A 14544-nucleotide genomic window follows, 5' to 3' on the forward strand; every position below is an offset into this window, starting at 1 on the left:
AACGTATGCTTTTTATCCAGGAAAAATGCAGATCCTTGTGTACATGAATTTATTTACAAGCCAGTCTCACCTGGTCCAATATGGCCACAACTAGGGGTGTCACAATTCTCCAAATCCACAATTTGGTTTGACTTTTGATTGTAAGGTCACAGTTTGATTTTAATTTTTTTTTTTAAACATTTTTAGCACCGATGGCATTGTTAGACTATAGAGACTTGATTTGCAAAGACTAACAGATCATTTGTTTTATGCACTGACAACTGCCATTTACATTTTAACATTTTTCTTTAAAAAGATCTATATGTTATCATCTTTGAAGTGTTGTTTTTCTTCTTTGGGCACATGCTGGATGCATGGTGGAGAGGGGAAAAAAATACATACTGGGAACATCACAGATTCTGCCTTTGATTTTGATTATTGAAAGTGAAAGCGCATCTCGATATTTTTTTCAATTTAATGTTTAAATTCTAACACCCCTAGATGCGACAATGACATATCACAGCAACACGCAATTTCATGTAGGAGCTAATTTTTTTTTCAATGGGAAAAGAAAGTGTTCCCAAGAGACATAGCTAAACAGAACTTTTGGGGGCATTTTGAGCACCACATGCCATGTGCAATCTAATTCCATTATATTCATATGACAAGACAGATATGTATGCAGCCAACATCTCCACAGCTCAGCAACTCAGACAAAAACAATCTAGATTTATAAAAAACATGACGGGCCAGAGCAAAAATCTGTATTTTTGTTTTGGAGGTGAACTGTCCCTTTAAATAAAATGTTAAAAGCGCTTTGTGTACTTTCACAGCAGCACACCTGATATTTCTTTTAAAAAGTAGCTTTTCTTTTACTAATTAAAACGTTATTCTGATGCCATCAATACAGGCTGTTCATCCTGTCAGTGTGTTTCTGCTGAGATCTGATCAGTGTCTATTGAACATGTCTCAGGTGGGGTCACTCTGAGCCTTCAGCGCGTTCGTACATACAGCACCCCGCACTTAATTTCCCAAACAATGTCCACCGCTGTCTGATCACAATCAACAAGTGGATGAATTCATATCACAGATCCACTCCTGAACACAAGCGGCTCCGGCAGTGGAGCTCTTAATTGTTATTATAAGTGAAGTATTTCCATTAGAAAGACGAACAGAGCGCCGTAATTATGTTTGCGTTGCCCGGCAACTCAGCGGCTTCCCCCTCCACTATATAACAGCTGATGAGTTTGTTTTGTCAGTATTAGTCTTAGGGAGACGCTGCTCCATGTTGTAGAAAGATTTTTCACATGAGTTCTGGATCCGTTTCAGAGTCATGCTGAAGGATCAGGGGAAGGGAACAGGCACTAAGATCCTCCTGGAGGCCATGTCCCAGGATAAAGTCCACCTGGCCAGGTTCGTCCTCGACGCGCTGGATGGGGAGATCGTGGACTCCAGGACCGAGGGCGCACAGACCCCCCTCATTTCATCTGTCCTGCTGCCTGAAGGTCAGACTCGCTGTAAGTTTGTGGAGCTGCTGCTGCAGAGAGGAGCCAATGTGAACTGTCAGGACGGGAACGGGCGCACTGCGCTCAGTTATGCCTGTGAGAGAGGACACCTGGACGCCGTGAAGATCCTGGTCCGAAACAACGCAGACCCGGAGATACTGGACGCCTGGGGGAACACTGCGCTTATGTACGCAGCTGTGGCAGGTCACTCCCATGTGGTCGAGTTCTTGGTGAGAGCTTTCAAGAGGCTGGGTCTGCAGATAGACAGGCAGAATAAAGTGGGCAACTCTGCGGTGGAAGTGGCGAAGTTTCTGGGTCACACAAAGTGCATCTTTGCGCTAACTAACAGCTCCAAGAAGAGCCGAGGAGGAAATGCGCAACCGCGACTTAGTTTGGAAAGTGACGACGATGCAAATGACAAGTTTGAGAAGACTTCAGATCGTCAGATGGTTCAAAATTGTCAGCCAAGGCCGCGGATAAAACAGAGTCGGCTGCCATCGATGGACTCCATAGAGGAGTTTGACGGAGAGAATGACGGCTCCCCATTGCCACAGGAGCTGATCTCCGGAGTCCTAACCCCTAAACCCTCTCCATGGACCTCCGACAATTCTCCCAACTCTATAAAGCATCCTAAGCCTGGGGACAGTCTGGCCTCCTCCGATGATCACCTCCCCCCTCTTACACACAGATGTGAGTCTCAAAAATCTGTCTTCTTCTCACCCCGGCCCTGCAGAAACAGCCCCAAACCCAGCGCGCCTTCTGCGCTGGGCGTCTTGCTCACTCCAATTCTGACAAACAGAAGTGAGACTGAACCCGCGTCAGTAAAATCTAAAATGTCAGACTTCAGTTTACGCAGATTTCACGACAACTACTATCAGAAAAGATGTAGTCTGCCGACCAGCATTCTCAACCCCACGCCCCCGGAGCGCACTTTGGTACCCCTGCGTAAACCCAGAACCGTGAGGGGACGCGACACGTCTCCTTGCAAGACAGAACCTTTTCAGTTTACAGCATCAGCTGCCGCTGCTTCACCCACGTCCTTCTCCGCGTTGAGCAACAAACTCTTGCGCAGATTCACCAGCCCGGAGTTTAAAAAGGACGTGAAGGAGTTGGAGAATGATCCGGTGTTGAGTCCAGGGCGGATGCCGCGATCAGAAACTTTTCCTCAGAGCATAAAGCATGTGCAGGTGGGCAGTAAACCCAGCATCGACAGCATCAGCTCCGTCAAGTGCGAGTTTGACTTTCATTTTCGAGTGCCAAATTCGTAGATACCACCGTGCGTCATGCGTAAAGGTGTTTGTACTTCCGCCGCTAATCTGAAGACTATCGCGTTACTTTTAGATCTAGATACATCACGCAGAGTCTCATTACGCCCATTTTCTAAATTCCTCTCCAAAATGCGTCTGGTGATCTTCACTGACCTTTGAAACTTAAATGCTTTTCCTTACATGTGATCGGAACATCCAACAGTGTCCATGTCTATTGTTCTGGAATTCATCCGCCCCGTAAAAGTTTCTATTTTACATCCAGACGGTGGACCAAAGGGTAGAGTGAGTAAAAAAGGAACCTTAAAGCTTTTAACTACGTCAACAGAATTTCAAAGTTCTTTGCGTAAACGTCGTGCGTAAAACCCCTCATTTGCCACTTGGATACTGCAGCTCCAGACTGAAACGCATTCTCTAACTTCTAGTTTCAGTTTCTATGGTTACTCTGGTGTTCAACAGCTTTTGCCACTCCTTTTGGAGTGGGTGGGGGTTACACCGAAGGTGGATGGGTCATGTGCAATAAATTATAATTTATCTAACACTCAGTATCATCTTTTGTTGTGCTTCAATCTGTCATACGTCTCTGTATTTTTCAGCATATCAGTGGTCTGATCTTTAATTTTTGTCTAATGGTTGATAAGTGTGAATAAAATCTTACCCTCTGAAATGAACACGCTGTCCCGTGTTGGATGACTGTGTGAGAGAAAGATACCATTATCGTGAGTATTACTGACAGTAAGATTTTCAAAAAGTGTCAGTTTGTCATTTTGCCTGTCATTATTGTTCCCTAATTTAACGATTTGTTTTATATGTGAACACATGCAGCCACAGTAAGAAATTATTAGGATATAATTATTCAGGCTTTGCTTTAATTCTGCCCATTATTTCTATAAGCGCTCTATTGTCTTTAGTCTGATCTTAAACGCTATTTATGTGTGGGTAAACAGTCTTAAGATCACGATTTTTTATTTTAAACAATACACAAACGATCTCAATAAATATCTCCCTGTGTTACCAAAAAGACACGTGGTAAAGTAAGTAAGTAAAGAAGAAAGGAAAAAAAAATTCTAGATCCTTCCAAAAATAAATTTAAAAAGAGGATTTTAAAGATGAGGTGATTTTTGCAGCTCACAAACTCTCAGCTACAACCTTGCAGAAGTGGAATTTGGGAGAGGAGAGGGGAGGAGAGGGAGTGAGGGGGTGTTGTCGGCGTTTCCCTCCAGACATACATCACTTCAGCCCAACCTACAGCTGCTGCTGCTACTACAGAGATGATGGTGGAGACTACAGCATTGCGGGAATAACACACTGCACGTCGAGTCTTTGTATTACAAAGAGACAAAAGAGTTTTTTCTTTCAGGAAGAACCATTACTCCTGACGTTAATAATGCGCAAAAGGGGCTCGGTTCTGCAGCTGTCTCTGGGTTAAAACCTGTCTACCTTGCGGAGGGAACTCGGTTTGGACAGACAACTTCTCGGAGCTTCCGCACCGCACACCGAAGCTCACGTCTAACCTGGAGAATTTTTTTTTTGCTGCATTCACGATGATCTGAGCGTGACTTCTGAGCAACTGAGTAGAGGCATCCCTCCTCTCTCTCTCTCTCTCTCTCCTTCCTCCCTTCTTTCTCTCCCGCCTCCCCTCTCAGTCTCTCTTTCTTTCCAGTGGGTTCAGCACAGGCTGCCCAGTCAGTTAGCCCCCTTGTTTCAACGCTGGGGAAGCTGGGAGCAATGGGACGACTACGTTTCAGCACCACGGAGAGCGCCCGACTTCTGCTCGCTGTGTTTGGTAAGCGAGTGTGTGTACGTGTTTTTTTTTGTGTGTGTGTGTGAGCATGTGTGTGTGTGCTGTTGTCGTGACTCCTCACTGCAGTGAATGTGTGTGTGTGTGTGTGTGTGTGTGTGTGTGTGTGTGTGTGTGTGTGTGTGTGTGTGTGTGCGCGCGCGTGCGTGCAGACATGTGCGTGCGTGCAGACATGTGTACGCACGTTAATCACGACAGAGTATATATTTTCTTACATATCACCTGTTATTTCGTCCTGACATGAATACACAAGTATTGCAGACGTGCTCAGAGTTGCAGGTGGTCACTTTCTGACGTTGCTCAGACTGCAGCCAGTAGCGTGCTGTTGCTCCCCTGATACTGCAGATTTCACTCTCCGGTGTTTCAACCTGATTCTGACTTTGCCAAGAGGAAAGGTGATACAAAACGCCAGTGATCTAAAGATGTAAACTCTAAGGAGACAATTACACCGCTGTTTCTGCTGATTCTGCATGTTCTGGTGTGTGTGTGTGTGTGTGTGTGTGTGTGTGTGTGTGTGTGTGTGTGTGTGTACGTGTGTGTACGTGTGTGTGCGTGCGTGCCAACCCCCTGAAACCTATATAATCGTCTGTTCTACTGTGTGTTCAGGTGTGCTGGCGCTGTCTGTGGTGCTGGCGGAACAGGAGGGGGAGAACCTGTCCGGTCTGTCCAACAATCCGGATAAAGCAATCTTCGCGGTGCGGGAGAACGGCACGACGTGTCTGATGGTGGAGTTTGCCGTGAAATTTCTCGTGCCATATGACGTGCTCGCTCTCAATGGGATCGACGTAAGGAATCCCCCCGTGCATTTTAATACATGTGGATACTTAAAAAAATTAAATAAAATGAAGCTGTTTTAAGCATTGAAGCTGCAGAAAATGTGGCTTTGCATTGAATCAGTTGTGCGTAATGGTGGAAACAACACTGGGGAAATATTTTACATGCAAAATATTTATATTGCTTTTATTTTTATTGATTTTATATAAATTTATAGTTTTTGCTTTTGTTAATAAGTAAAACGTATTTGAAAAACAGTAGACGTGTATTTGGAAGGTGCTGCTGTCATGCGTAGTCGTGCGTAAACTGTTGACACCACATTAGACCCATCATTAAGAAAAGGAGAACAAAGGAAACATTTTTCGATATCAAGCTTTTTATCATGAATAAGACTGACTTTTCTTCGTTTCTGCTGGTAAAAACACCGCATTCAAATTATTCTACCCATTTCGTGGACATCTGGTTACATTACAACTGCGTGCGTAAAAATGCTGATATCGCCATGAGACCCATCATCAAGAAAATTAGTATTTTTCGATCATAGGTTTTAATCATTAATTAAGTTGACTTTTATTTGTTTCTATTATATAACTCCTTCCAATAATCCCACCTGCTTTCTGGATATGTGGATACACTACAGGTTCGTGCGTAAAAATGGAAATGCTAATGCGTAATCTCTCCCAATCTGTCAACTTTTTTTGTTGTATGTTTTTGCAGCTGATCACCGAGCAGGCGTCGTTCACTCTGCCCCGTGGTGCAGAAATCGAGGGGAAATGTGGGAGCACTGAGTCAGAGATCCACATCACCTGGAAGAACAACGCCTACACCCTCCGCATCTACTTCTCTAAGGTGGGCGAGAAAAGGTGTCATTGGAGACGGCAATATCACACATGGAATAATACATACAGTCTATCATCTCCTGAGGGTTATCAAAGGTCCACCATTTGCCATACGTCAGCTAAATACAATATACAAATATATGGTATATTCACAAATGTAGTCACTTGGAATCTTATTGTCTTATGTGAGTAATTTGACACAAGGAAATACAGTATGGGGGTTCAAATTTATGTCAAATCTAATTTTTGGTGTTTTCCCTAGAATTTAATGCCATGACAATAATCATGTCAACATTGTACTCATGTCCTGAATAAAAGGAAAATATTTTAGTTAAAATGAAATTATTTTCTTTACTTATTGTCAGAATATGTTCAAGATCTTCAACACGTAAAAGGAGCGTAAATGGACTGTTTTTTTAAAGCCGTCCTGCTTCCTCAATGTAGGGGAAAGCCCAGTTTGACGTCTGTGTGTCTCTCTGCGTGTTGTAGGAGTTCCGTGACAAGGGCACTGAGGTGTGGAAAATTAGCAGGGTCCAGTTTGTCTACGACACCTCGGAGACATCGCAGTTCATCAACGCATACAACCGTGAGTCTCTCCCGCCCGCCGAGCCCGCATGTGTACAGTACTGCAGCTACTCAGCACATTTTCATCCCGCAATTTGCTCTCCTCTCACATCTGCATTCAGCTGGAATCAGAGGGTTGATTCCTGCACGAATTTATGATTGTCGCCCACAGTGTATGAAGCATTTCACAGCGATTACTGGAATTATTGCAGACTTTAGATAGTGACCTGGTATATATACAGGATATAGGCCTTTTGGACGGAAAATACAACTATCAATATACAAAATGTATTATTATCCTCATCATCATTATTACTATTAAATGAGAAAAAAAACTGATACATTAATGCATTTGGTGTCAGAAGTCTTCCAATATAACATATGTCATAAATTACATTACAAGTTATTATATTACAAGTTAAGAATTATATTGTCAACTGGAAATGTTTAAAAGTTTTTATTCCATTTTTTTTTTTTTTTTTTTTTTTTTTTTTTTGGAGGATTTGTTTCCTGGTTTTCTTTTTAGTCAGTGGATCCACTTAAATTATACCTTGAAAATCATCATACATTGTGGAATTTACAATGACTGTAATTGTCTCTCTCTCACACACACTAAAACAATACAGATTGTTTATATTTATTTGTTTTGAGGACAGCATTTCATTTATATTTGATCATTTTTATATATATTTTTATATACATAAACACTTTTTTCTACGTTTTTTAAATTTTTTTATCATTGTGTACATTGTGTTTCACTGGTGTTTCTCACCAGTGAAATGTAACTGTTTCAGTGACTTGATATCATTTGACATTCAAGTCTATTGCAAGTCAAAAAATAAGCAAATTTGAGTAATCATTGCAATATTGGCTGATATTTCAATATCAGATGTTTTTTTTCCTTCCTGTAATAGTTACCAGCCACCAAAATCCAGAATACTTTACTTCATATTCATTCATGACATGTCCTCTCCCTCTCCAGCTGGGAAGCACACTGCCAGCACCCACCGCCTGTCGGCCCTGGTGACCCCTGCGGGCCGCTCCTACGTGTGCCAAGCACAGCAGACCCTCACCCTCATCTCAAGCGACCACCAGAAGGGTGTCACCGTGTCCATGTATGACATCCAGATCCAGCCCTTCGACATTGCCTCTGACTTCATGTTCAGCGAACGTAAGAGAAACACTACCACAAACAAGAAGTTTATTTTTTCCATTTTTTCCATACACTACCACTGTTTTCTAGTCACGCATTAGGAAAAAAACAGATGATGATCCTAGTGAGAACTCCTGGGGGTGGGGGTGTTATAACTTTTACTTCCCTCTCTGACTCTCTCTCTCTCTCTCTCTCTCACACACACTCACACACACACACACACACACACACACACACACACACACACACACACACACACACACACACACACACACACTCTGGGGGGTTATTGCTGCAGTATGAGGAGTACATAGGGCTGCAGAGAGGGAGACAGGGTAAGAGGGTGGAGATACAAGAGAGATGAAAGAGACGCAAAAAGAGAGAGAGAGAGAGAGAGAGAGAGAGAGAGAGAGAGAGAGAGAGAGAGAGAGAGAGAGAGAGAGAGAGAGAGAGAGAGAAGGGGTGGTGGTCATTAGGACTTTATGAGTGCAGTTATATCTGTGCCCTCAATGCAGCTTTTATAGACATCCTCAATGTACCTGGCCGTCCTCTGGAGCCAATCACCTTGGAAGAATCATTTGCTGTGAGCTGCTGTAAACTAGGCTGTGCTATGCTTCACTGCTTCCCTCCTGGTGTGCATTACTGTTGTCCACAGGGAGAAACAGCTTCAACTTTAAAAACACACACATGCTATGCAGGATGTTGTGGCTTAGGTGTCCCCTTTATCCCCTTCCAGACACACACATATGTAAAGTTGTGGGTGGATGCTAACATGCTTTTAACTGCACACAGAGGAGGAAAAAAAACTGTATCTGTATATTGTCTAACTGAAAGAGAGAAGAAGCATCTGCGTCAAGTGTGTCAAGTTTAGTGAATATAAACATCAGGAACAGTTGCTTCACTCACAGATGCTACCTCCACTTTTTGCACACTTACTACTCACAGATGCACACATCACACACAGCTATGTACGCCATACATAAGGAACGCATTCCCCTATCAGCCTAAACTTCTGCCTGACTAAACCTGTAAGGCACCACATGATGAGTGTGTGGCTCATACCACAATTGACAACAAGATGACCAAGAAAATCCCATACAAAATTAACTGTGTTCCACTGCACCTCGTGTCAGGAAAAACACTCTTAACATGTGTAACACAAAGCTTTAAAAATCATTAATTTACTTAATAATTTAACTGGAATAATTAAACTTGAGTCATTAAAAAGTCAACTGAAAGAAAATCAATTTGCAACTATGTTGATAACTGATCTGGCTAATCTTTTCAGTCATTTAAGCAAATATTCACAAAATCCACTGATTCCGACTTCTTGAACATGAATATATCCTGGTTTATTTTAATGATCCAACTAACCATTATTTTCATAGTACATCAATCGGTTGATTATTTTCTTTATTAATAGTTGTTTGGTCTAGACAATGTCAGAAACTTGTGAAAAATGTCAATCAGTGTTTCCCAGAGCTTAAGGTGACACTCAAATGTCTTGCTTTACTCACAACCTTAAGATATTCTGTTTACTGTCATAGAAGAGTAAGGAAGCCAAAACATATTCACATTTAAGAAGCTGGAGACCAATTTGGACTTTGTTTCTTAAAAATGTACTTAAACCAATTAATTGATCCTAAAAATTGTTGAGGATTAATTTAATAATCTGGCAGTAATTGATTAATCATTGTAGCTCTACTTTATTCAATGCTTCACAAAAGTAAACTCAATATAAAGTTTTGCTTTTGGACCCATGATCAGATAGAAACCACCCAAAGTTAATCACTTTGGGCTTTGTTGCATTTTTGGCTATTTTTGGACATTTTATAGATTGAACAATTAATCTATCAATCTAGTAAATGATCAGCATATTGACAGTAATGATAACTGCAGGCCTAGGATGAAATTTTGTACAATAGCATGATATGATCATATAATATTGATTTAATTGAAACTCAGAGAAAAAGACTGAATTATCACTAGAGGAGCATGATTAGCTGATTAGTTTATCAAAAGCAAATTGGTTACCATCTATTTTCATAATAAATTAACAATTTTAGTAATTTTTCAAGCAACAATGTCAAACATTTGCTAGTTCCAGCTTCCTAAATGCAAAGATTTGCTCCTTTTCTTTGACATTTATGACAGTAAATGATCAGTCTCTGGGTTTTGGACTGCTGGTTGGTAAAAAGAAGCAATTTGAAGACATCACTTTGGAGTCTTGGAAATTGTAATGAGCATTTTTTTGACATTTTATAGAAATGATTAATCATGGCAAAAAAAAAAAAGCAGATTAATTGATAATGAAAATAATTGTTATTTGCAGCTCTAAAACTCAATATATTTGGGTTTTGGACCCCTGGTCAGACAAAACAATTAATTTGAAGACATCAATGTATCAATTATGAGTTGCATTTTTCAGAATGAGGTATGAATCAAGAAAACAATGTACAGATTAAACAATAATAAATATTTGGTATTTGCCAACCTAATTTAGACAGACTTATAATGATAACATGATATGATCATTTCATCACAACACTATTCCACTGAAAGGCATTAAAAAAGAGCAATACACATACACAGAATTTGTGCTCTATCTCAGGCTTTTTGAAGCCCTTTTCAGCCATTTTCAGTTCACCATACTGACTGCGTTTATTCTTGCAGCCTACAAGTGTATCACGGACCAGCGGGAGCGCCTGGAGGAGACCCTCCCCCTCATTCTGGGCTTCATCCTGGCCCTCATCATCGTCATCACGCTCACCATCTACCACTTCCACCTGAAGCTGACAGCAAGCCAGCCCCAGCTCCCCAGAGACCGCTCCATGTACAAGAACATGTAGTCAGCAGCACCGCGGTGGCGGCTCCCCTCAGCTCTCTCCAAAGCTAACCTGATAAAAGACTTGTGTCCTCAATGTCCCAGGCCTAACACCGCAGAGGAAAAGTGTCATGAGATGGACTGAATCAGAGAAATGTGTGCAGCCTGTACTGTGGGCCCACTGGAACCGCTGGAAGGTAATGGGACAGTCTGAGGCCTAGCATGGATGTAGTTGGAGGATAAATCCATCAAAATCTAATTTACCCTGCTACTGAATTGAATCTTAATGCCATACATTCATAGTCTGCATTACAATAATTAGAATTTTAAAGAAAAAAATATGCTTTTATGAAAATATAATCATTTCTGTTCAGATTGGTGGCTGTTTGACATCTGAAAACCACCAATTTTGGGGTTACAGTTTACATATTTTCTCCCATAACATCACTGGGATCAGGTTTATCACTTCAGCCATTTTCCAACTTCTCTTTGAAAGAAAATTGTCAGTGCTTCTGCTATCATCGGCCAACAGTTTGTCCTCTCCTCTCTTTCTCTCTCTGAAACTGCTGCTAAATTAATTTGAATACCTATTGTTGATTCTGTATTTGCTAATCTTGATACCCTTTTTTGGTCGAGAGTCCTTCTTTCTTTCATTTTTTGAATGCAGCCATAGTGTTTCACAGTGGAAGTCTTGTAGTGTGTGCAGTACAGTGGCATTCAGAGTTGCAATGTTTTTGCTTTAACTTCAACCAATCAAGAAATCAATAAACTTCTGACAAAAATTCTACTAAACAGTGAAGAATTTATCAGAATGCCATATGAAAGTGTTTATGAAAATGCAGAGAGGTTATCAAATAAAAAAAATATATGTGTATAATATTTTCAGAATCAAAGTCTATGCATAAACCTCTGCTGATGCAATTTTGTGCAGTATTGTTCTGTTCATTGAAATAAATTGCTGGAATCATCTCTACACGCTGTCCAGTTATTTCTATTATCCATCACATCACTACGTTTCTCTCGCTTCAATCTTTCAAACCTAATAACAATAACACTTTCTTTCCTATACGTTGTTCAAATGAAAAACACACGACTACAGTGTTCAAATGAAATAGAGTGACTGTAAAAAGGTGACTGATGCTCCTGTCAGACGAGAGGCTGCAGGGATGAGGCATTGATTTGTTGTCAGGATCTGGGCCTTCGAAGGAAACGCAATATGAACAAGTCTAATTGAAAATAAATAGAGCATTTGTGTCAGCTACACCTATTTGTTTCAACAGCGTGGACATCATTCATCATCCTCAGTCACAGGACATCAAAGTCAAAGCACTTAATCCAGTTTCTCTCTCAGACTGTCCATGTCATTGTTGAAGAAATGGTCTTTTTGTTACAAAAGGGTCAACTCAAGATCTGAGACACATTTCAACTTTTTCTGATCTCGTATTTGAATGTTAAATCAGATCAAGCACAGGTTAACCTGTCTACTACTCCAACCACCACAGCATCAGGGGAGCCTGGAGGTGGTTTTAACACTATGAAATATGTTTTTTTCTTAAAAATAATATTTTGGTTAGTACTCTCAGGACTGCTGTTATGCAGCATGAGTCAAGTATCATTGCTACTTAAACTCAATCATGCTGAGTGTTTTCCACATAGTAAAATCAAAATACTAAATATTTTTTATCTTCCTTCCTTCTTTCCTTTGTTGTAGATTATTTCAGCACGTGCAGGATAAAGTCCAGTCTGTGCCATATAATGAGAATTATATTGTAATGTTTATTAATTTACAGTGATAGAGGCTTCTAAGATGTTACAACCCTTCCAAATTTGTCCTTCATCTATTTGAACACTCATGTGCTTATTGCTCATAAGTCATATCTTCAATATTTCATTTAAGTTAAAGTACAAAAGTAATTACAGCAAAATATAATTCATGTGTCGAAGTAAGTACGTGTTGGGCAGAATGCCCCTTTCAGTGAGATATGAATCATGTTAGTGAAATATAATTACTGATGCTACACAGCATTTTAATGTTACAGCAAGTGGAGGTGGAGCACACTGTATTACTCTGTATACCACTGGACAGAGCCAGACCAATATCAGTCAGCTTATCAACCCAATATTTTTATAGAACATAATTCAGAATGTTTTTTCTTAAATGTTAAAGTTTATAGGCTGCTTTTTTGTATATTTGATAATTTCTCTAAATTCAAGTTGTTCTATTTGTGTTATTTAATTTATAATTATTTATAATCAGAATTAATTAAAAAATACCAGGGAAAGTTTGTTTCAACGTTCTGATGTCATTTTGGATTGTATAGCCTATAAATAAAGTATATCGATTATCAAAAAATTTTTTCAACGTTCCTTCCTAATGTAGGCATCTGCTCCATAAATCCAGTATCAGTAATTGTTGGATGGTTGAATCTATAGTTTAGCAGCAAAGTCTTAATCTGTAGAGTAACTGGAGCTGACACATAAATGTAATGGAGTAAAAGGTACAGTGTTTTACTGAAACGTAATGGACTGAAAGTATAAAGTAGCAGAGAACTGAAGTACTGAAGCAAAGTACTTCGCGTACATATACTTTCCACCACCAACTATTACACGTTTGGCACGAAAAAACAGCATAAAGTACACGTATGTACAGGTATGTAATCATGTCAATAATGTCATGACAACACAAACAATGGCGGAGGCAGCAGATCAGTGGGCAACGGAGCTAATGCTAACTAGCTTTTAGCGGTACGTTACAGCCAGATATTAACTTTTAACCTGAACCACTCGATTATTTACCAAAGTAGCCAAAGCTTTGCGCCAACACACACCTGAGACAAGCAACACTCAAACCCCATGACTGTGATAAAAGGTAGCAGAAAGAGGAAGACGCTGCCATGAAGTTAGCTTAAGTCCACCAACAGCTACAGCAAGTATGGAAACTGTCGCGGCCAAATCAAGGCTCATTTGGAAATACTCACCTGTTGCTGAGCTTCACAAACTTCCGACATGGAGCAGCTGACAGTCCAGTTTGTCTCCAGGTACGCTCGAAATACTATCCAGACACACATGCCCTTTTTTCCTCCTCTTTTGGAAGTTTCTTGGAGTTTTAATTTGGAAAAAAAATCGACCACACGGAAAAAATCTTTGCCAGCAGAGGTCCTCACACCGGTAAACACCAGAAGTCGCCATTTCTTCAACCCATAACCAGCTATGAAGGGTTATAACCCTAACCCGTTTTTTTTTTTGTTTTTTTTTCTTTAAATAAATACATATTTGGTAATTTCACTATTAAAACTTGTCGAAAGTGTCCAGAGACCTAACTCTTATTTTGTCGCAGCAGACATTCAGACTCTGCAGGACACACACAGGTGTAACAGATGACATTAATGACGGTCCTGACTGTCAACAGACCAGCTGCATTCACTAACCTCTGACCTGAAACTGACTGAAGCAGGGCATGAATGCAGTGGTGGAAAGTAACTAATTACTTTCACTCAAATGCCAGTCTATTCTAATTCTGATACGGCACCATTACTTTACTAGAGTATTTCCATTTTCTGCTACTTTATTGCTGGTATTGCCTATACTTTTTTACTTCACTACATTTATTTGATTACTACAGACACTGGTTATGTTCCAGCAAAAAAATAAACAACTAATAAATAATCATGTGTTGTTATAGATTGAGATAAAACCTATGATCCTCAGGGAAATTCACAACATACCCAGCAGTATACTTATAAAAAGTAATTAAAACTAGCCACCTTTTCTGGTTGCAACAACTGATAAATTGATGAATAATGCACATTGGGCATAATATAGTCTGGAAAAAAAAGATCT

At 40.2% G+C, this 14544-nt stretch overlaps 2 protein-coding genes across 2 annotated transcripts; both read left to right on the forward strand.

Moving 5' to 3' along the window:
* The first annotated feature begins 370 nt into the window (after positions 1-370).
* LOC146314149 (uncharacterized) lies at positions 371-3873 on the forward strand. The gene has a single exon (XM_084738015.1). It carries the CDS (start codon positions 1313-1315, stop codon positions 2750-2752), a length of 1440 nt encoding a protein of 479 aa, XP_084594141.1. The 5' UTR covers positions 371-1312; the 3' UTR covers positions 2753-3873.
* Positions 3874-4088: 215 nt separating this feature from the next.
* Positions 4089-11677, forward strand: lamp5 (lysosome associated membrane protein 5). Its single transcript, XM_084738016.1, has 6 exons — positions 4089-4535; positions 5157-5335; positions 6042-6173; positions 6653-6749; positions 7710-7898; positions 10554-11677. The coding sequence occupies exons 1-6, from the start codon at positions 4478-4480 to the stop codon at positions 10727-10729; spliced, it is 831 nt and encodes a 276-aa protein (XP_084594142.1). The 5' UTR covers positions 4089-4477; the 3' UTR covers positions 10730-11677.
* Positions 11678-14544: the final 2867 nt, after the last annotated feature.

The sequence above is a fragment of the Lutjanus erythropterus genome, chromosome 15, assembly GCF_056507025.1.
Source record: "Lutjanus erythropterus isolate fLutEry1 chromosome 15, fLutEry1.hap2, whole genome shotgun sequence".
Taxonomy (NCBI): Eukaryota; Metazoa; Chordata; class Actinopteri; order Lutjaniformes; family Lutjanidae; genus Lutjanus; species Lutjanus erythropterus.